The sequence below is a fragment of the Podarcis bocagei genome (genome assembly GCF_964188305.1).
Source record: "Podarcis bocagei genome assembly, chromosome: 13".
NCBI lineage: Eukaryota > Metazoa > Chordata > Lepidosauria > Squamata > Lacertidae > Podarcis > Podarcis bocagei.
In genome coordinates, this window is record NC_138138.1 from 26810143 (window position 1) to 26833438 (window position 23296).

A 23296-nucleotide genomic window follows, 5' to 3' on the forward strand; every position below is an offset into this window, starting at 1 on the left:
CTTTTGCAGCAGCTCCCAGTCACTGTCCAACAATGAGCCCGACACTCCTCAGACCAGGTCAACGGGAAGTCCTTCCTCTGTTGGATCCCTCAATGGTTCTTCCCTTGGTTCCTGGAGCTCAGGTTCCTACTATCCTGGTGTCAGTTGCTCCCAGAAAGGGAATTCTCCCCTACCTCAGCCGTTCCAGAAGGGACAGACCCATAGCTGCTCTCCTTCACCCGTCACAAGCTCCCCATCCCCTGTGCCCATTGTGCTTATCAACGGCCGTCTGGAAGACAGTGAGATGTCCTCCAAACTTTACAGGAATCACCCAGGTTCTTTCAAACAGAAGATGCCCCCGCCCAGTTCTGGCTCATTTTCAGGTGCCAGCAGTTCCAACAAAACATCTTCAGAGAGCTCGCTCTCATCTTCTTCGTCTCTGGACAGTAAGTCATCCAACCCCTGTGATTAGAACCTATATATATATTTACCTTAATTTCAAAACAACTTTGTTGCAAATGGGGCACATGGAAAGGATCAGTGCTTGGAATGTTTATTTTTTAAAAAACTAATTCAAGTTTGTCCCATCGAAAAGGACAAACAAGTTCATCCTTTAAACAGTTCAAGTTCATCCAAATGAACTTTTTAGTTTATAAAAAGTTTGTCTTCAGCAAAATAAAATCCAACATTCAGAATGTTACAAGCTCAAGTAAGGGGTCCAAAAGCAAATTGGGGGCCACGCACAAGTAAAAAGATATCTTGACAGATAGAATGTCAGCTGGTGAAGCTTTCCCCATAATTTTATTTCCATACTAGAAAAGGCTTGGCCTGTTTAATTTGTACCAGCCACACACATGTCAAAGGCACAATGCATCACAGGCTTTTTTCCTGTACTATTTGGTGCAAGCTACTCCTGTTGGAAGAGGGAAAATCCCTTTAGCACAGACAATACCAGAAATGCTGGATATTCCTTCCTTCTGATTGCTTAGCAGCAGTGATTAAGTGACTTGGAGATCTTAGCAACAGCAACACCTCTATATCTGCCTAATAAGCCTTAGAGCACAGCCTCCACTTTTTGCTTTCTAACTTTCTTTATTAAAAAAATGAAAGCTAAGTATTCAGTCGTACTGCAGAGGATAGGGAGAGAATGAATGTGAAAATGAATTAGATACGGTACCTTTAAAAGATCTACCCCAAAATGAATTTAATTTACCTTTCGTTCCCCTGGCATTGAGGGAACTACTTCAGGTATAGTTCAGTCAATGGCTAACATCCTGTAACAATGAATTCAACAGGTTAATTTTTGTTCTGTGAAGAGGTAACTTTCCTCTTATTGCCATAAATCTGTTGTCTAGCCATTTCAATGGATGGTTCATTTCAAATAATGTGTCTCCTTTCCCTGGATCTTTATGATTTCATAAGTCCCTTTCAGACCCCACTTAAGCCATCTGTTTTCCTAGCCTAAAATTTAAAGGAACAGCGATCAGTCTCTCTGATCATTGCAGTTGCTTTTTGGACATTGCCTCCAGCTTTTCCTGTATCCTCTTCCCTCTTGCAGGCTATTCAAAAGAAACACAGACAACGATGAAGTTTGTGATGGACACCTCCAAGTATTGGTTCAAGCCTAGCATCACAAGGGACCAAGGTAAAATAAGGCGTGGCGTTCATGGGGGAGGTGAGGAAATAGCAGGGAATTTAAGAAACACTGGGCAAAGCCACAGCCATATTTTCTTCCTCTGATATAGCAGGGCCCAGGGTCATCCTGGGCAAAATGAAGATTGCAGGAGGCCAGAGGGTGCATTTGTAAGGGGAGGAAACATCAAATAGAAAAGAGAGTTTCTAAACCCTTACTGCTTTCTCCTTTGCAAACCTCCAGCCAGTCACTTTTCCTGACTCGACTGGGCAATCGGGGTGGGGGTGGGGAGGGTTAAGGATGCCGGATTTATGTATAGGCTAAGCAGGCTGAAGCCTAGGGCCTCTAAATCTAGGGGGCCTCACCAGCCGGCCCTCTCCCCAGTGCCACAGTCTCCCCTCTTCCATAATTGCAAACCCAAGGCTTCAAGTGAGGACAGGGCAACTTGGGCCTCTAAATCTAGGGGGCCTCGCCAGCCTGCCTGCTCCCCAGTTGTGAGGGTGAGGGGTGGGGAGGAGCCTCACAAGTGGAGTAGCATAGGGCCTCTCTTCATTTAAATCCAGCCCTGCCGAGCAAACGCCACTACCCCTGCCCTGGCTTTACAAATCAGAGGTAAACGCAGGCTGGAGAATCCTCCTTCGCTTATTCTGAAAGTACCAAAGAGAGAAGAACACATGCAAGTCCACATATACAAGAGAAAGGGAACCTATAGCCCTCCTGATGCTGCTAGATTGCAACTCACATTGAAAGGGACATCGGTATTCAGACCAGGAATGTAAAAATCAGGCAGCAAAGTTTCTTAAAGAAAAAGTTTTTATTTGGATTTTTGTCCGACAAAAAGCAAATAGGGTGCATTCAGGAAAATGAAGAATGCCCGCCCCCCCTTTGGGGCAGTCAACTTATATATCTTTCTGCAAAGCCCAGTTCAGCCCCTTGGCATCCCTTTAGCCAATGATTGACAATTTCCTATGGTCATTGATACATATTCATTAAAGCTCAACCAATGAATAAATTTGGTGTGTCCTTTTGGTTCCAAGTTGCCTATTCCACTAGGTGGCGCTACTGGCTTATAAACTAATTAACCTGTTTACTAGTTCCAGGAACTGCCCCTGAGCAGGTGTTTACTGGAAACGCGTCCTGTGGTTTTGACAGTTTCTCTCTCAGAGTTATATCTGGATTTAGGTGGTTAGCTACGTCCTGCTACTTGCCTTTGTCAGGGGTCGTTTCTCAGAAATGGCTTAACCTCAGGTGCAAGCTACCCTAACCACATCCTTGCAAGCTTGCATGCTTGCTGCCTCTGCAAAAGGTGGCAAAGTGACAAACATGAGAAAGAGAAATAGTCTTTAGCTTTCTAAAATGGCTTTGTGCTTTTAGCTTTTAGATGGCCCTATAATATGGCTTTAGAGGTTCTTAGCCTGGCTCTCTATTGGTCATCCTGACCTTCACCCCTGCATTCCCCCCTTTCCATCACGAAAATGCTGACCGGTCACGGTTCTCCATTTTCGCTTGATGGACCTATAGGTGCAACATCATAGAGAGCCAGGATATAGGTACGTGTTGCTGCATTAACTGAGCGGCTTACCATTTGGCGTACAATCTGAATAAGGCAAGGCAAAAAGCATGATAAGAGTAATATGGTAACGAAGAGAAGTAAAATCACAAGCAAAATCTCTTTTAACCATGACCAACCTGGGAGTTAAGAACTAATTCAACTACATACACTGGGGAGACCTGCACCATCTAGACTAATTTTGTGGTACAAATCAGCCTGTAACACTCAGACCTGTTCAGGCTCTTAGCTACAGCTGTTGTCATATTCAGGAAGGTGTTTTCCCTCCCCCCGGTGGCCATCTGAGAGGTGAGAACCATCCGGAGGCGGGGTATGATCCACATCCTGATTCGAGGAATGTTCGGTGCCCCAGAACAAAGAACTGTACCACCAACACAGAAATACCACAAAAAGGGTAATACCACAAGCCAAAGGGATGGTGGCCCACGAAGGCCAGGGCATGGGGCCTCTAACTCCTGGCCCTGCTACGGCGTGAACAGCGTCTACCCACAAAACGTTCCCACTCTACACAGGGAAAAGTGGCCGCCTGGCACTGATACACTGTTAGGCCTCGGGAGCTATAGGGATGGCAATAGACTCTGTAAAGTTCAAAGGCTGGTCCTACTGGGTGGAGGTCACCTACGTGGTCTCTGACCAGGGCCTATGGAGGCTGAAGCCTGGGGTGGTAACCCTTATGCAGCCACAAGAATACCCTACCACATTCAAGGGTATTATGTGTGGAGTTGCCAGGCCAGGTATTCTTCTGGGATTATGGGAGGCTCGAGCCACCACGACAACCACAGGTGGGGCTGCAGGATTTACTGGCACTTGTTCAGCAATTTCAATGTGCACCTGGTTCAGGCTCCCTCCCCTGCAATATTTGCATTAAGATGGGCTCCGTCCCATGCAACACCTGGATCAAGATTAGGACCTGGTCTACCAGATGGGCTTGGTACAGTGCTCCACCCCCTGAGTGACAGTTGGTTACCCCCCCACAACAGCAAGAGCGGTCCAGAACTCGATAGATTTCGACCGTCTCTGCAACTTCCCGTAGGAGCAGTACCCATGTGCGCTGGACAGTGGTGTGGAAGAGAAGCCACAGTGGGGTAGCGGGATGTTTCAATACGGCAACCTCATCAAACCCCTGTTCCCAATAACCAATGAGCACGCCATTTCTTACCACTGGCAAGGCAAACCAGTCGTAGCAGAGGTCCGCAGGCCAAGAGGGTCGGTATGGCTCGGTGGGGTCAGGGCAATAGGACATAGAGCAAAAAGGGCAGTAGGACATAGAGCAAATCAATACAGAACATAATAGAGAAAAGGGGAAAGTCCTTGTGAAAGTCCTTGTGATGATCAGTCGCAGGATCACGTTGCCCGTGGCCCAACGCGTTTCCGGTAGCGTCAGACACAAGGTGATGATCAGACGCGTGTGATGCACCCAGGGAGTCACGTCGGCTACTCTCACCGCAGTTGGGATGGAGAGGAGGACGGTATACGGGCCTCGCCACTTAGGGATGAGGGGGTTGCGCTTCCACGCTGTCACCCGGCTGGAACTGGTGGACCGGCTCAGCGAGACTGCACGGTGTAGGCTCGAGGTAGTACCTGGAAAGGGAAGCAAACACACACGGGGACAGGAATTGCACTTGTTCCTGAGTGATGTGATCTCCCACCCGCCCCAAACTGGCGGGGATGTCTCAGACGAAAGGGGGTGGCCTGCCATACAAAAGTTCAAAGGGTGATAGTCTCAGTCTCTTGGTTGGAGTGTAGTCCTGACTCCTGGGTCAGCTTGGCCAAGTGGGTCTTCAAGGTGCGATTCATACGCTCAGGTTTTCCCGAACTCTGGGGTCTGTAGGCTGTGTGTAGCCTCCAGTTTATCTGCAGCACCTTGCACACTTCTTGCACAACTTTATCAATGAAGGCAGGGCCATTGTCACTGCCAATACTTCTGGGGAGGCCAAATCGGGGTATGAGTTCATGTAACAGTTTCTTGGACACTTCACAAGGTATCTCTGTTCTAGTGGGGTATGCCTCTGTCCAGCCCGTCAGGGTGAAGACAAACACAAGCAGGTATTTGATACCCCTAGCTGGAGGCAATTCAGTGAAGTCCACAATCAGGCTTTCCATAGGGGTAAAGCCCACGTGTTGTACACCCGGTGGGGGGAGGTGGCCTTGTCTGGGGGTGTTCTTGGCGCACAGGACACACCCCTGGGATATAGCAGCAACTAGTTGAGAAAGGTTAGTGATATAGAAAAGTCTCCCAAGGTGTGCTCTGGCAGCTGGACCCCCTAGATGAGTGGACTCGTGGTAATTCTTCACAATCACGGTAGCCAGATGTTGGGGCACAAAAACACGGTTTTCTGGTAGACGGAACCATCCCTCCTGGAGTGTTGCTCCTTCCTGGCGTGCCCACTGTTGCTCCTCCGGTGTGTAGCGTGGTTCCACATCGTCTGGAGTGAGTTGTGGGATGAGGGCTGCGTTGAGTGCTGGTGGAGGTTTCAAAGCTGCTTCACGAGCTGCGTTGTCTGCCTTCCGGTTGCCCCTAGTGACCATGTCCCGGCCTCTCCCATGGGCTTTGCAGTGCATCACGGCAATCTCTTCGGGACCCCATACTGCTTCCAGTAACGTCTCAACTTCTGGACATTAGCCTTGCATCCTGCTGCCAATTGCAGGGCAATGCCTTTTGCTGTTGGACTTCGCCTCAAAACACAAACAACTCTTGGAGACTTTGGCTTTCTTAGAGCTCTTGGAACGGCTTGCCTGCCTTGCACCCCCACTTCTGGGTGCTCTGCTGCCTGAGGAACAACTTATTGAAGCGTAGAAACAGCTTCCCAAAACAGCCTCAGCCCCCTCTGGCCTTGGTACTTTTTCTGGGCATCCTCTAGCCCCCTCTGGGCTTTCTGGGCGTCCCACAGCCCCTTCTGGTCTGGCTGCCACTGTGGCCTGACATGCTGTCTTCAGTGGCTGCCACGCTACCCAGGGCTTCCTCCCTTGGAGTATTGCCAACAGCCAAGAATCAACGCTGGCCCTTAAAATGTCTAGGACCCTTTGGTCTCTCTAGAACATCAGGCACGTCTGCTTCACAAGCTTCCACTGCGCCTGCAGACTTCTCAATGGGTTGGGCAAAGCCTGTTTCAGCCTCCTTATATTCCATAAGGGTGAGAACCAAATGGGGCACATTCACATGCATCTCCTGGCCAAACATGAACTTGTCTGCTTCTTCCACTAGTGTGGCGGTGGCAGTGACAGGCCACAGACAGGGTGGCCAGCCTTTCACTGTGGAATCTAATTGCTTGATAGTCTCAAAGGCTTCTTGTTGGGCCGGTCCCCACTCAAAGGGGTCACTTTCCCTTCCTCTGGTAACTTCATTTAGAGGTTTTGCTAAAATACTGAAGCCTTTGATCAGGATTCTGCAAAAGCCTACTGCTCCACAACTTTAAGCTTGTCTTTTAGGGATATCACAATCTCTGCCTCTTTTTTTTTACAGTGACCTTTTGACAATTTCTAGATGGTCAGTATGTTCAGCAAGTTATCTGGATAAATTAGCCAAAATCTTCATCCCTTTTTTTTTTTGCATTTTGTAAAGTGAGCTGGTTGTGTGAATCTTTCACTGATTTCAGCTCATTCACAAAACTTTGTTCTTTGTTTTTCTTTTAATTTTAGTAACTTGTTCAATTTCTCCTTTACAGAGATATGTTCATCGACTTGGGATTTAAAATGGTCTGTTTCCTCCTTACATTCTATTTCTGTTTCTTGCAAAAAATTTTTAGCTGATTTACTTATTTGTTCTTTAAGCAATTTAATTTGTGAGTCACACTCCATGAGTTTGTTGTTGTAAGTAACATCACAAGTCTTAATTGCAGAATGAAGATCTTTAACTGTTTGGCTAGTCTCTTTGTTTTGCCTAACAAATTCTTCATTCTCTTTTGTTTTACTAACGTTTTCAATTTTTTTTTTTCCTCAGCCAGTTCTGATTTTATTGTACTTAACTGTTCAGAAAGTTCTGAAAGCTTTCTGCCTCCACTGTTCACACCTTTGGTTTGTAGATCTTTCAGTAACTGGACTTCCCTTTCAGCCTTAGACAACACTATTTCCCTGTCTTGCATTTCATCCTCTTTGCACTTGATCTGACATTTCAGAATATTAATCTGCTCAGAATACACATTTGTATTTGAAATAATAGCAGAAATTTCTTTGTCTTTCTCAGCTAAAACCTCTCTGAGGTTGTCAAATTCTCTTCCATGCCTCTGGAGGTCTTGAATTAGTTGAGACCTCTCTTCTAAATGACTTGTGTTTAATCTATTAAGTCCTTCATTTGTCTGTTCAAGATCCTGTTACATTAATTCTATAGCAGTATCCTGTTTCATGCTCTTTTCTTTTATTTTCCTCTGTTAATGCAGTAATAACTGCTTACTGTTCTGTACACTCTTCTCCATAAACACTGCACTTCTTCTGTACATCTTCCCTCTCCAAAACCTGACATGAGGGAGTGACTTTGCAATGTTCAGTCCTGCATTTCTTCAACCAGGGGGGGTGATTGTCATCTACCACCTTCAGCCAGTTGTCTATATAGGGAATCTGGTCAGGATGTCCCCCCTGGTCTATGCCATAGTCTCCTCTAAATCTTTTCTTGAAGTTGTTTAACATGCATTGAAGGGGAATTACTGGACCTTTCAAGACTTTCAAGTCTCCCCCCTCCCATTTTCAGTATGGCCCTGTACAGCGTCCCCACACCAAACACTCACACATTCATTTCGCAACTTTTCTCACCCAGGTGCGGTCGCCCGACTGGGAAATGGAGTACTTGTTGCTACGACCCCAGGGGAATGCCCCGGGGTAACACACATACATGCACAAAATGCCTCTCTCGTTGGACGCTTGCACGACACACTAACCACCCTGTGCCCCCCCCTTTTTCTCCTTCCTAATACCAAAGCGTGGGTGGTTGTCAGGAATCAATCCTTCTCCTTAATGCCACTATCCACGCTGGAGATGTGATCAGTATCTCCCTTCTCCTTAATTAAAAGGAGGATTTTCTATCCCCTCAGGGCTTGTTGCCATGTACTCACCCCAGCCGGCTGTTCTCTGCCCTGTCCTCCCAACCTCGGCTCTTCAAATCCGTTGTCCTCTGTCCCAGGATACAGCAAGAGGGTCAAGTTGCCTTCTGCCCCCCTCCGAAGAAAAGGTTCGGTGTGCACGTGGAAGCCAGGAGGTCTGTTGACCCTCCCCTGTCTCTGCCCAGAGGGCAAGGGAGCTGCCTCCTGGTCTCTGAGGACACTTAAAGTCCTTCTGATCCGAGTCACTTTTGGCACCAGAAATGAAAGGGACATCGGTATTCAGACCAGGAATGTAAAAATCAGGCAGCAAAGTTTCTTAAAGAAAAAGTTTTTATTTGGATTTTTGTCCGACAAAAAGCAAATAGGGTGCATTCAGGAAAATGAAGAATGCCCGCCCCCCCTTTGGGGCAGTCAACTTATATATCTTTCTGCAAAGCCCAGTTCAGCCCCTTGGCATCCCTTTAGCCAATGATTGACAATTTCCTATGGTCATTGATACATATTCATTAAAGCTCAACCAATGAATAAATTTGGTGTGTCCTTTTGGTTCCAAGTTGCCTATTCCACTAGGTGGCGCTACTGGCTTATAAACTAATTAACCTGTTTACTAGTTCCAGGAACTGCCCCTGAGCAGGTGTTTACTGGAAACGCGTCCTGTGGTTTTGACAGTTTCTCTCTCAGAGTTATATCTGGATTTAGGTGGTTAGCTACGTCCTGCTACTTGCCTTTGTCAGGGGTCGTTTCTCAGAAATGGCTTAACCTCAGGTGCAAGCTACCCTAACCACATCCTTGCAAGCTTGCATGCTTGCTGCCTCTGCAAAAGGTGGCAAAGTGACAAACATGAGAAAGAGAAATAGTCTTTAGCTTTCTAAAATGGCTTTGTGCTTTTAGCTTTTAGATGGCCCTATAATATGGCTTTAGAGGTTCTTAGCCTGGCTCTCTATTGGTCATCCTGACCTTCACCCCTGCAACATCATCCCAGACCACTGGCCATCCCAGACCACCTCCAGAGTCCAACAACATCTGGAGGTCCAACCACAGGGTTCTTGCAAGGATTACAATGAGGGCAAGGAACTTCAGTGCAAAGCGGCCCTCCAGGCTTCTCTATCTGGCCCACAGAACTCTCCCTAGGCCACACCCTATCTCAACAGCCCCCCCCCACACACACACTGCCCCACACTGGTCTTGCTGTGCATCCAAAGTGTTTTTGCCTGCAGAAATGTGTCATTTACACAATGAAATGTTTTGAACACTAGAAAGCACCATACACACTAATTGTTGTTGTTGTTGTTGTTGTTGTTGTTGTTGTTGTTGTTATTATTATTATTATTATTATTATTATTATTATTATTATTATTGTTATTGTTATTATTATTATTCATGATATTGACATCCCACCTGCCTTCATAAAATAACGCCCTTCTTTGTTTATGGCGATGCTTTGCCTACTGTGTGCCGTTAATCAGCTGTCCAGATGCTAGCTGATGAACCTCCTGGCACTTTCATCATGCGAGACAGCACATCTTACCGCGGCTCGTTTGGCCTGGCCATGAAAGTCTTCGGCGGCAAAACAGGTACTGAGGCTTCCCTTTTAGGGGGGGGGGAGGGGGTTGGTCTTGCTCAAGCAGGGGTGTGTAGTCAGTGGATTATTCCCCTGGCACCTTCTTCACAAAGCCCGAGAAGCTTCTGCCCGGCTTAGGGGAGGCACGATGCTCATGTGTGCAACATCGCCCCCCCCCAAACCCCTCACAAGCTGGCGCTTCTGGCCCTAAGTGTTCCCCTATGAAAAATTTCACTGCATACCACTGTGCTCAGGAGCTTCTATTGCAAGTCCCTGCAGGATTTTAATACCTGCCTCGGGGTTTACTGCCCTGAGGTTCCCAGTCTTAGTGTTGACAATATAGATAAAGGAAGGGGAAGATAGAAAATGAGATCAGAATATGTGTCTTCCCCAAGCTTCTGATGGCTGGGGTGCACTTTAAAAACAATAACAAAAAAATAAAACTGGAACCACACATCACTCTTGCAACTGGAAAGATGTGGTTTTAGGGTGTGACAGTGCCTATTGTCTATGGTCACATCTACACCACCCATTTAAAAATACATGGTTTTCTCAGAAGAATCCTGGGAACTGTAGTTCTTTAAGGGTGCAGGGAGTTGTAGTTTCTTTGAGGGTGAACTACTGTGACCAGAATTCTTTGGAGGAAGCCATGTGCTTTAAACGTATGATATGGGTGTTGCCTGTGTGTCTCTGCACATAGGATGTTGCCTATGTACCGTAACTCTTGTTTTGCATTGAGGATTCCAACTAAACAGCTTACATTGAGAATGTATTTGAAATGGTATAAGTTTTATTTCTATCATTTCTTTATAGCATTTCTTTAAACAGATTTTAGGAACAGCTTTTAAAGTTGGTGGCAGATCACATGGTTCCTTTCATGAGAGACAATAAATTGTTGGGTTTAAAATAAAATGAAATCCATGTCTGTAAAGCAACTGGGAAGTGGGAGTGCCAAATAGTAAATTCTCCCTCTCCAGCTGGTTTAATGTTGTACCACAGACATAGCATCAGTGATTAAAAAAAAGAACAAAAGGCCAAGAATTTAGGAACAGAATATGCTTTGCTATGTTTGTTCATTTTAATTTTTTAAAAGAAAATGATACCACCTTTCTGTACAAAGAACACACAAACAGTGTTCAGAAACTAATGGGCTTATTTACAAATCACTACTTGTGATTTATAATTTGTAAATATATTTTTTTAAAATGTGAAATAGCACTAAAATGAGTAAGGGGAAGGGGGTGGAAAGCGAAAACAGAAGAGGATGCAAAGACACGAGCCAATTTTTAGAAGCCAGTTCAGTTTTTGCAAAGTCTCTGGTGCAAGAGTTGCATTTTCAAATTCGTTTCAGCACTATTTGTTTTTGCTTCAAAGGGGAAGATGGCAGTGATCCCATCAGGCACTTCCTCATTGAGTCTTCTGCCCGAGGAGTACACCTTAAGGGCGCTGAAGAAGAACCCTATTTTGGTAAGACAGCCTTCCTGATGCATCTGTTTGTTAAATGTCACTACAGTTGGCTCAGGATTTGTTGTTAGGAAGCTGTGTGTAACATGAGTGTTTCTGAAGTTACTGCATTTTGCTGTTAAGAAGAACCCAACTGGATCAAACCAAAGTTCCATCCAGTCCAATGTTAACACTCTTAGTAAACAAGCCATTCTGCTTGTTCCCACTCTGGCTTTTGCTAAACATTTGGGGTGGATCTCCAAAGTAATGAGCTGACTGGTTCCCAAGGACGGCAGCAAGATCTCATATTCACCTGTTTCTGGACAACCCTAGGAGGAGCAAGGATGGATATGAGACATGATAAACTCTGGTTTGTCTCGCAATGTCCCAAAAAAGACAACATGTTATCTCTGAAAACTGTTTTCTGTTAGTTGTTCGTTGCTTCCCCTATAACAATTTCCCTAGTTCGTTAACAAACATTCAGTGCAGCTGAAACAAAATAAAAAAATTCCTTCCAGTAGCACCTTAGAGACCAGCTAAGTTTGTTATTGGTATGAACTTTCGTGTGCATGCACACTTCTTCAGATACACATTCAGTGCAGCTGTTAATCAGTGGCAGAATGCAGGGGCGAAATGAGAATTTTGGCAGAGATTTTGGGTTCAGAGGTTTAAGAACACCGTGTACAAACCTCTTCCTCTATCTCTTTGTTACAGGAAGTCTCTCGGCGTTTGTATATCAACACACCATCATGCCTTTAGCATTGCCCTGCAGACTGCTTATCCCCAGCCAAGGTACGTTTAGGAACTGAAGCAAATAATTTCTGAAGCGCTGAAAGGAATGGTGTGCTCAGTCTAGTATTCATGGTAGACACAAGAGAGGGATAGGGAATTTAAGGCTCTCCTGATTTATGTGCCGGCTGGGACTGGACGGCCACCAGTGGCGTAGCATGGGTTGTCAGCACCCGGGGCAAGGCAAGTAATTTGCGCCCCCTAACCCGTGGATTTGCGCCCCGTAACCCTAACCCCCAGATGTTGCGCCCGGTGCGGCCGGCCCCCCCTGCACCCCCCACGCTCCGCCACTGACGGCCACAGGTTCTTGGAGAAGGGAATTTCACATATGTGGGGCCATCATTTGAAAAGGCCTTGTCTTCAGTGTCCACCAGCCTGATTAATCTTAGCAGCCTGATTGTTCAAGCAACCTGATTGTTCAGGGACGTAACGGTTTGTACGTAACAGTCCTTTAAGCTGAGGCCGGAAATTCAAGCCAATTCAACTGATGCAAAATTGGTGTGATATGATAAAATCTTCTAGTTCTCACAAATACAAGTACCACTTTCAAAAAATATGAAGACAAACAGCCCATCTAAAGCACCGGGGGCGGGGGGGATAGCTAGGTAACAACTGAATCAGCATTTGAATCACTAGTAAACGTGACTGTTTGTGGCACTGAGAAGAGGGAGAGGTTTCTTCATCCTGCAACTCCTGTTTTTATGATTCGGCTTTAGTTTTGATTTTGGTGTGCATCTTTAGAGACTGATGTGATGGTTCCCCTGTGCATCAGAACTGAAAATTAGAACAATGCGGGTTGTAATTGGTACATTTTTGTCCTCTGTCTGATTAATTTTTTCCTACTTTTATTTCCCCACTTCCAACCTCACTTCAGATTTCTTTGGAGGAAGAGAAAATCCTGCTGTGGGTTCAGAAGCCACTCTACCAGTTTCAATGAAAGCTGCAGGTGAGTGAAATGGGAGCATGCACACCTATCTGTTCAGTTTGTAGGGGTTGTTTGGAGTTTCGGTGCCAAGTGTTGTAAATTCACACCTGTTCTTCTGTCTACATGTAGCTGCTGCTGCTGTTGCAAAGATATCCCATTTTGCCATCACTCAGACCAGCCTCATAAGTAAACTTAGCCAAGCTAGTAGCCTGCATAATAATAATAATAATAATAATAATAATAATAATAATAATAATAATAATAATATATTTAATGTACAGTATATCCCACCTTTCTCCCAAACTGGGATTCAAGGCAGCTTGCAACATTAAAAAAAATTTTTTTTATAAAATACGAAGTAATGGAAACAATCTAGTTAAGAGCAATAATGAAAATACAACGGAACACAATTGCCCTGATAGCAGCAGCCCAGTGATCTGCATCATCTGTGCCTTAGTTTTCAAAGCCCTGCCTGAAAAGGAAGGTTTTACAGTGCTTCCCAAACTGAGTAATTGATACCCAGAGGCGGAGCTAGCTGCTCTGGCACCCCGAGCGGTGTGCATGCTGTGCACCCAGGGGCGGGGTGAGGATCCCGGGGGGGCGGCGGCAATGACACCCAGGGCAGGGATGACACCCAGGGCAGGCTGCACCCACCGCACCTCCCATCCTCCTCCAGTGTTGATACCTCAAACCGGGGTTTGTTGATACCCTGGCTGGAGGAGGGATGGTAGCTCTTCTTCACAGCATTCCTTAACCACTTACTCTGTGTGTGTGTGTGTGTGTGTGTGTGTGTGTGTGTGTGCGTGTGCGTGCGCGCGCGTATGCGCACGGGCTATCCAACTCCGGGAATGCACATCTGGCCTTTTTTTAAAAAAAAGTGAGAAACACTAGCAACCTGAACACCTTTCCCATCACAGCCATTTGGAGGGGTTTGGGTAAGGGGAGAGAGTTTAATTTCATTTTTACATTTATTAACACCACTCCCAGAGGTCAGCAGCCACAGTAGGTCATTAATTGTCCTTTCTTCTCTCTCTCTCTCTCTCTCTCTCTCTCTCTCTCTCTCTCTCTCTCTCGGCCTTCTGGCCTTAACAGTCTGCAATCTCCTGTACCTGCACTCCCTGACCATGGAGACGCTCACTGGCAAAGCAGCAGTTCGGAAAGCTGTGTCTGCCACTTTCGAACTGGAGGTCCCGCCTACACCCACCATCGTCCACTTCAAAGTGACTGACCAAGGGATCACCTTGACAGACATCCAGCGGAAGTAAGGAAGCTGAGTAGGACAGCGGGTGGTGGAGGGGGAGGGAGCACCTTTTATTACAGAGTTGCCTGCTCTGTTAAATTGTTGTGGGTGGGAAAGAGGGCAGACCTTTTGCAATGTCAGGAACAAAAGCAGAGGTGCTCCCGATGTCTATTTGCAAATGGGAACATGCGCAGGAACCGGGGAACACCCAAGGATTTCCGCCCAAGGGGGATATCAGAGAATTCCGACAGGAGCAGAACTGGCCGGTCCGTCCCATGTGTGAAATGGGAATCAAACCAGTGAATACGATCAATATTCGCCACTGTTGTTGTTGTCCACAGAATCATGGAATTGTAGAGGTGGAGGGGACCCTGAGATTCCAGGAATCTCAACTAAAGTGTCCATGACAGATGTGGCTTTCTGTCCACAAACGTTACATGATTGATTACATCCACACCACACACCCTCCCACACACATTTGCATTCTGTTTCCTTTGCATTGAGATGAATGGGGTGGAGTAACGTAACCATAATGTAAGGTAAAGGTAAAGGGACCCCTGACCATTAGGTCCAGTCGTGACCGACTCTGGGGTTGCAGCGTTCATCTTGCTTTATTGGCCGAGGGAGCCGGCGTACAGCTTCCGGGTCATGTGGCCAGCATGACTAAGCCACTTCTGGTGAACCAGAGCAGCGCACGGAAATGCCGTTTACTTTCCCGCCGGAGCGGTACCTATTGATCTACTTGCACTTTGAGGTGCTTTTGAACTGCTAGGTTGGCAGGAGCAGGGACCAAGCAACGGGAGCTCACCCCGTCGCAGGGATTCGAACCGCCAACCTTCTGATCGGCAAGTCCTAGGCTCCGTGGTTCAACTCACAGCACCACCCAACAACCATAATGTAATTTTCATCAATTACGTAAGTTACGTAATTTCACCACTAAGGGCAAGACAAATAATGTAGGGGGGGTTCAGTGCAGCAGAAAGGAAACAGCGCTGAATAGTGCACATACAAGAAGGGATAGCCATTTTTGAACTGACTTCTTAAGTAACTCATTGGTTTTATTTTGGGTGTTTTTTTAAACTTTTTTAAAAAAAGTTTGAGAAACATGCTTGAGTTTTGCCTCCTTTCTACAGGGTTTTCTTCCGGCGGCACTATCCACTGGCTGCCATCAGCTTTTGTGACATGGACCCCGAAAACCGAAAGTAAGTGACCAGGCTACTCCTCCAGTATTGCTACCAGCATTAACAAGAGGCCACATGCAGCAATTTTGATTTCTCCCCACCTCACCCACACAGTTTATTTCCCAAGCGTCTTTTAGTTTAGGGCCAGTGCTTTCTCTCCATGTGGTTGGCCATAGGAGGCTGAATAGCAATAGCAATAGCAATAGCAATAGCAATAGCAATAACAATTTATTACTTATACCCCGTCCATCTGGCTGGGTTTCCCCAGCCACTCTGGGCAGCTTCCAACAGGAGATCAAAAATACATTGAAACATCAGTCATTCAAAAAATTCCCTAAACAGGGCTGCCTTCAGAAATAATAATGGCTCTCTATGGCTACTCCCAAAAGGGTGGGCAGACTTCAAACTTGTCAGACCCACAATGCCTGTTTGTTTCGCAAGATCTACCAGCCAGAGCCAGCTGCAAAAGACATAGAGTTAGAACTGAAGAACAGGGTGCCTTATTAGCCTAAGGAATTGTTTCTCAGTACCAGAACTGAACTGGGCTCAAGTTTTTTCACAGCAAACTGCACTCCTGGGACTCTGCTATACAGCTGCAAATATAAAGTTTTAAGTGCACTATACAAATGTGACACTAGATGGTGATGGTGCGCTAATGGCAAATTCAATATATATTTTTAAAACTTTTTTTAAAAAGCATTTTCACAGCGGTTTTTTCATATGTGTCTAGATTCCACCCTGGTTAGCTTTTTTCATTTCACTAAGTGAGAAAAGTTAATTTGTTGTTGCTGTTGCTTTTTTTAAAAAAGTTTTTATTAATTTTTTTAATTATACATATCAAAATAAACATTTTACATAATACCATATATCCAATGACTTCCCTCCTTCTCCTTCCATGGTTCATTTTACTTGCCTACCATTCCTGCATATTTTACTGTTGCCGTTTTAGTCAGTTCTCCAATTTACATCATTCAAATGTTATAATCACATTGTTGAATGTATCTTAATGCTGCTGTTCTTGCTGTTGCTAAACCATTGGGAGCCAGACACCCTTGCCTATCTGCTGCCAATCACCAGGAGATCTACTAGTAGTAGATCCCAATGCACTTTCTGTCCACCCCTGTTCCAGACTATTTCCTAGCAATCTACGTACCATATTCTTTGCTTTCATCCGGAAAACACTGGGTTTCAGTGGTTTGGCAGAAACCTAACCTGGATCCTTCATAAAAAAGAATGACTGAATCAAAAACGGGAAGCGCAAATGTTGTGTTTTAAGCACCTTCTTGCAAAGTTTAATTGTTATAGTATGGTGGATCAGGGCTGGCCCAATACATTTTGGCACCTGACGCAGACCCCCAAGTAGTGTCCCCCTCCCTGCCAGGGAATAAGAGCTGCAGGAAAATCTGTACCATGGTACCTCGGGTTAAGAACTTAATTTGTTCTGGAGGTCCATTCTTAACCTGAAACTGTTCTTAACCTGAGGTACCACTTTAGCTAATGGGGCCTCCTGCTGCCACTGCGCTGCCGGAGCACGATTTCTGTTCTCATCCTGAGGTAAAGTTCTTAACCCGAGGTACTATTTTTGGGTTAGTGGAGTCTGTAACCTGAAGCGTCTGTAACCCGCAGTACCACTGTATCAGGAAGGGGGGCAGGGACAAAGATCTGCATCAAGATCTGCTGCCTTATATTGAGTCAGACTGTTACATTAAACAAGCCAGCTAATGAAATGATTTGTTGAATATGAAGTCTAATCCTCTCCCCTTCTCTCTTTTGTAAAGGTGGCAGAAATTTTCCAAAATTTCCAGGTAAGCTATATGGATGGGATGCGCAGCTTCATGGAATACACAGAGGCTAGATGATGATATGAGGAATTAGAGATTGGTTAGGGCAGGCATAAGCAATCTCGGCCCTCCAGATGTTTTGGGACTACAACTCCCATCATCCCTGACCACTGGTCCTGTTAGCTAGGGATGGTGGGAGTTGTAGTCCCAAAACATCTGGAAGGCCGAGTTTGCCTATGCCTGGTTTACGGCAATTGTTTTCTCACAAAGCATATTAGTAGTAGCACAATCACGCATTCCTGCTCAAAAGGAAGTCCTACTGAATTCAGTGGGACTTGCTCCCAGTTAAATGTGTGTCTAGGACTGCAGGCTAAGGGTTGAGGAAAAGGCAGCAACAGAAATTCAACTAAAAGGCACTGAGGTTGAATAGGTACCCTCATGGTAAGCTAGCACCCAGATGCTAAGAGTGCGTTGCTTCCAAATGGGGGTTTATTATGGGAGTGGGGGCTTCTCTGCATGTTTTTTCGCAGCCATTGGCATCAACAAGCCAACATGTAAATCCCTGCCCCCCCATTTAATCTGGATTTCCTTTCTGGGAAAATCCGGGGGGGGGTTAAAAGGGGGAGGGAGCTGGTGTGTCACAAACACACACCCATTCCTGATACTTGAACCAATTCATTTACAATACTGAGTCCCTGTTTCCCTGAACGCAAGTCCCATTGAATTGAATTGAACTGAATGGGTCTCACCTGCGGACATGCGCTTAAGATTGCAGCTCGTGTCCCTTTGCTTTCTATGCCCCTTCATTAATTTTGGATTTGAACCTTAATCTTCTGAGCCTTACTTTTCTAAAACAAATTATATAACAAAAGTGATTAAAGGGGTGAGTGGAGGTGGGTGTGGGGAGAGAAATGGGGCAGTCAGTGTAGGTGAGTCACCCTGGGCGTTGCCTCCTCCCAGCTCCTTGCATTCCAAGAAAGATGCCATTTGAACAAAGGAATGGAAGAGAAAAGGGGGGGGGTGCCCTTTGTAACTCTTTGCCCTTCCCCATGACTATCAGAAGCAGAATATATTCTGCAAAATGAGGACATGGAAAATTCCTTAAACCACAGAGTAATGCACCACCTCTGACTGTGCATATGTGACACATTTAAATCACATTTCCTTCCCTACCCACAAAAAAAAAGAATATTGGGAACTGCAGTTTGTTGTGGGTGTTGGGAGTTATAGTTTCGGGGGTAAAATACAGCTCCCAAGGTTATTGGGGAGGAAGGAAAATGTGCTTTAATATGCCCAGCCAGAGGTGGTGTGTTTCTCTGTGGTTTAAGGAATCATGGTGTGTCCAAAGTTGAAGTCTACATGCTTGAGCATTTCTTCATCCGTCATGAGCATAAACCTATCACATAGTGATCTGTTTCCTCTCTGTTTCTCGCCACAGGATCTTCGGTGTCATTGCCAAAAGCCCAGCAGACTCTGAGAATATCTGCCACCTCTTTGCAGAATATGACGCAGTGCATCCGGCTTCCCATATTGTTGACTTCATCAAGAAACTTCTGTCTGCTGCTTAATGTTGCCCAAATACTGGGGTCCTCTGTTTCCTAGCAATGCTGCCCCACCACTCCCTATACCCCCACCCCACCCGGAAGCGCAACAGTGCGCTATTGGTCTTTGAAAGCTCTCTGGGTTGCATTTCGAAAAGGCTCTGGAGACAAACCATGGCAGTATGAGTGTTGTGAGGGCTGCAACAGAAATGCGGCAGTGGGAAGCAGCAGCAGGTCATATGTCTTTGCAGGAATGATTCAGTGACTGGATTGTCTCTCTACAGGAAGGCCAACTGCGTAATTTCTGGGCTCCTATTTCAACCAGAATACTCTTTAGGCCAATTGATCAAAAAAGGTGTTTTTCTACCCTGTGGGGAAAAGATAGTCTTGCAACATGCAAAGTTGTACTGATTTGCCTTGGTAATAGCAAGACTTTGAGATAGGTCTGCCAACAGAAAAATCACTACAGGGATCCATGCTCAGTTCGTCCCTTGACTGGACTATTGTAATGTGTAAATACTTTACGAAGAATATTTAGAAGCTGCAATTGCTGCAGAATGCATCTGTCAGAGTGTTAAGTGGTTTGGCACCAGCCTGCTCATGTAATGAGATCAGCAGCAGAGGCCCTTCTTCTTGCCCCGTTGTTAGGGGATACCCACAATGCAGGGACACAAAATAGGATGCCACCACGGAGAAGGCCCTGTTTATGGAACTCACTTCCCTTCTCTATAGGGACAACACTGTCATTATTCAACTTTTGTTGCTGGGTAAATATACCCTTTTTTCACCCAGCCTTTGAGAGAGGGTTGAGCCAAGAGGGTCAGCTGTAAACATGGCTGCCATAGTGTTGTTATTTTGATACTGTATATTATTCTTATTAAATATATACTGGCCATATCCAGTGGCGTAGCGTGGGGGGTGCAGGGGGGCCGGCCGCACCGGGCACAACATCTGGGGGTTAGGGTTAGGGGGCGCAAATCCACGGGTTAGGGGGCGCAAATTACTTGCCTCGCCCCGGGTGCTGACAACCCATGCTACGCCACTGGCCATATCAATAACTTCTATATGAATCTTATTACTGTAATCTGCCCTGGACCCAAGAGCAGCTGAAGTGTGGCCTAAATGATCAAAATCGTCAATTAATTAATGTCACCCCAGTTCTGAAAGATCTGCAGCTGTTGCCTCCATGTTTGTGTCTGGCTTACAAAATGGCCTGCTCTGTGGCAACGCAGGTCTCAGACTGGGTGCAAGGTGAGATTGAGACTGGATACAGAGGCAAGACAAAACAGGAAAAGGATCAAACTTGAAGCCAAGATCCAGCAGCAGTAACAGGCGGTATGGTGGGGCAGTGGTGCTCACCTAACCGTTGAGCCGCTGATGATTACAGGGAAGGAAAGAGCAGGGAGAAGTGAGGCAACAGGGAGGTTGGTGCAGTGCAAACACACTGGCGAAGCTCATTTGGCACTCCTGCTGGTAAACTTGCACCGCACCAACCTTCCCGCTGCCTCACCCCTTTGTCGTTCTCAGTAAGCAGCAGCAACTCGGCCGTCAAGAGGCCAGGTGAGTGCCACCGCCACACCATTTGCAGCCATCAGGCTGTGCTCTAGAAATTCAGGGCTGTGAAGTTGCTTCAGCAAGAAACAAGTCAATACTGAGCCCTGTAGAGCATCGGCTCTATCCTAATGGTTGGCCCCCATCCACATTGTAAGGTGCTGCTTTAATTGAAGGGGCCCAGCCCTCTCCAAGAGTCGTCTTCTGCAGTACAGCAGGGGAGCTTCTGGCCTCTTCCACACTGAGACTAGTATTGCTGCATCCTCAAGACGTGGGACAGTGTCCCCCACACCACACCCTTGTTTGTATGATAGCAACACTTCTGGGATTGGCTCTGTGCTCCAGAGAGCTCCATTCCATCACCCGAAATGGATTTTAATTTCTTTTTGCTTTTAACTTGTTTTGTTTTTTTGCTTTTATATGATGTTATTTTGGGGTTTTAATGTTTTTATATTGTTGTAAACAGCTATAATTTTTTTAATGATACTGCAGTATATAAATATTTTTATAACTAAGTAAATAAATCTTACTTCTGGTCCTGGACATAAAGCCCTACATGACTTTTGCTCTAAATACCTGGAGTAGTGCCTCTCCCTGTACCAGCCTGCCTGTGCCTTCTGATCTGCAGAGGAGGCCCTACTTACTGTCCCTCTGTTGGGAGAGATTCAATATGGAGTGACGGAGCAAATGGCCTGTTGCAGACCCTCCAAGTGTCCCTATTTTCCAGGGACACCCCTGATTTAGAGAAGCTGTCCTGGTTCCTGATTTGATCCTGGAATGTCCCACTTTTCCTATTATCATTGGAGTCCTGTATAGGGACTTTTTAATGTTTAATGTTTTATTATAATTATTTATATGTTGGAAGTTGCCCAAAGTGGCTGGGAGTGGGGGGTGGGGAGCCAGTAAGATGTGTGAGGCATAAATAGTAAAATTATCATTATATTTCTGGGTTGCCCCAGCCACTCTGGGCAACTTCCAACATATATAAAAACATAATAAAACATGAAACATTTTTTTTAAAAAACCTTTCCTATACAGGATTGCCTTCAGACGGCTCGGAGGTCAGATAACTCCATAACCTGCAACATTTCTCCAATGAAAATAGGGACATTCTAAGGAAAAGTGGGACATTCCAGGATCAAATCAGAAACTGGGATGGCTTCTCTAAATCAGGGAGATCCCTGGAAAATTGGGACACTCGGAGGGTCTGGGCTAGCATTAGCGATATGTATAAAACCATATACGATCCTCTGAAAGGCTCCAAAAGAATGATGCCAACAGCTTTTAGGAAGCAATGGCACAAAAAAACTCTCCCAACAAAAGGGCTGAAGTGCATTTCTTCGACTGATTCTGCTTCTCTTGCCCCTTGTGACTGACCCAATTTGACCTTCTCAGTGTTCGTCAGTATTGCCAGCGGCAATGATTTGTGTATAATGAAGCGGGGGTGGGGGTGGGCTGCTCTTGTGTTCTTGGCCCCTCTGCTGGAGATGTTTATGGAGCGCCTGGGTAGTGAGATTTCTCTGAGGTTTTTGCTCTTTTTCCTCATTCAGATAACAAAAGTACTCAAGCTAGGCCGCAGCCTCCCACTGGCAAGGGGGCCTGATTCATCCTAAGCTGCAGGGGGTGCCGGAGAGTCAGATTTTAGCTGCATTCTCCCCCCCCCTTTTTTTTTTTTGTCTTTCTTTTTATTTGCTCACCCTCAGTCCAAAGCATAGGAAGGGTCTACATTGCTGGTTAGCGCAGGCCTATTTTGATTAAAGCAAAAACATAATCACTCTCGTTAATGTTCAGTTTGCTTTCCTTTTTTCCCCTTTTTCCTGGCACGTTGCAAGCTGAGTCTCCGAGGGAACCTGGAAAGCTTCTTATGCAATCTGTGAACAAGGCTCTGCTTTTTAATTTTGCAGATATTTATGACAATTCTGTCCCGTGAAAATACATTTATCATCACAAAGGGGGTTATGAAGAGGCAAATGAACACTCTGGCTCCCCAGCTGTCAGCGGAATGGGACACTTTCTGACTGGCTGTTTGCCTTCTCGTTTTTGTTTTGGTCGGTTTTTCCTTTCCTTTGACTTGGATTTTGGTTTCTGTTCCTATAATGGCCTCTGAGGCACTATCCCAAATTTGCAGCGGATGGGAGATTTGGCACTTGCGGTCAGGTTTCTGCTGCCGGGGGGGGGGGGGTGGGGGCATATGGATCTGGCCTGCTCTTAGTTCTGCTTAGTAGCAATGCTGCATAAATTCAGAAACCGTAAAACAAGACATAAAAAAGAAAAGGCCTCTTTTTCAAACTACACCCCACATTTCCTTAATAGCATTTAGATCCCTGCTGGGGAACCTGTAGCTATCCCGGGGGGGGGGGGTGTAACCTGGAGAGGTCACCCCTTCCATACCCTCCAACATTTCTCTGCTCTCCAATGTTTCACCGATAAAAATAGGGACGTCCTAAGGAAAAGCGTTGCGTTCCGGGATCAAATCAGAAACTGAGGCAGCTTCTGTAAATCCAGGACAGTCCCTGGAAAATAGGGATACTTGGAGGGTGTGACCTTCCCACCCTGTTAAAAAGGTTGCCAGCAGGGCAACCAGGGGTGAAATGCTCCTCTTGCTCTGAGCCAGCCATCACAACTGTTCGTATATTCCTCTTTAGGTTAAGTCTGCTTGCCATCTAAAAAATAATTTATTTTTGCAATTCTTCTAAATTTTGCATTGGTCTTTTGCTCTTTGCTAGGCTATAAATAGAAAGTCTATGGTTAAAGATATACCAGGTTCGGTTTCAAGATTCGTTCTCTCCATTGCAATGGCTCCCCAAAGTTCATTTTGTTTGGAGGATCAGCCTTTCTAACTAATGCTTTTGAAAGTCACATTTGGTGTTAGCCTGGCAGCTCCCACAATGTTCTTTAACAGCCATTAAGCATAATAGCACTGTACACAATTACATACATGTGGTTTATCAGGAAAACCCACTTGTTTCTTGATATATAATATTTACAGGGGGGTTTCCCCTTTCCTTTTTCTTTTTTGAATTATGGGTTTCTAGTACCACAGAAAAACCAGGACTTGTGTTAAGTTGT

General features: G+C 45.7%; 1 protein-coding gene across 1 annotated transcript in view; it reads left to right on the plus strand.

The window, feature by feature from the left end:
* TNS4 (tensin 4) overlaps positions 1 to 19575 on the plus strand; it is a 35463-nt gene extending 15888 nt beyond the window's left edge. The window contains exons 5-14 of the mRNA XM_081166350.1: positions 10 to 425; positions 1538 to 1624; positions 9682 to 9789; positions 11151 to 11243; positions 11934 to 12011; positions 12883 to 12954; positions 14026 to 14194; positions 15307 to 15375; positions 17133 to 17159; positions 18574 to 19575. Of these exons, the coding sequence (XP_081022476.1) occupies positions 10 to 425; positions 1538 to 1624; positions 9682 to 9789; positions 11151 to 11243; positions 11934 to 12011; positions 12883 to 12954; positions 14026 to 14194; positions 15307 to 15375; positions 17133 to 17159; positions 18574 to 18703 (1249 nt within the window). The 3' untranslated portion in view covers positions 18704 to 19575. The remainder of the gene's footprint in view (positions 1 to 9; positions 426 to 1537; positions 1625 to 9681; positions 9790 to 11150; positions 11244 to 11933; positions 12012 to 12882; positions 12955 to 14025; positions 14195 to 15306; positions 15376 to 17132; positions 17160 to 18573) is intronic.
* The last annotated feature ends 3721 nt before the right edge of the window (positions 19576 to 23296 follow it).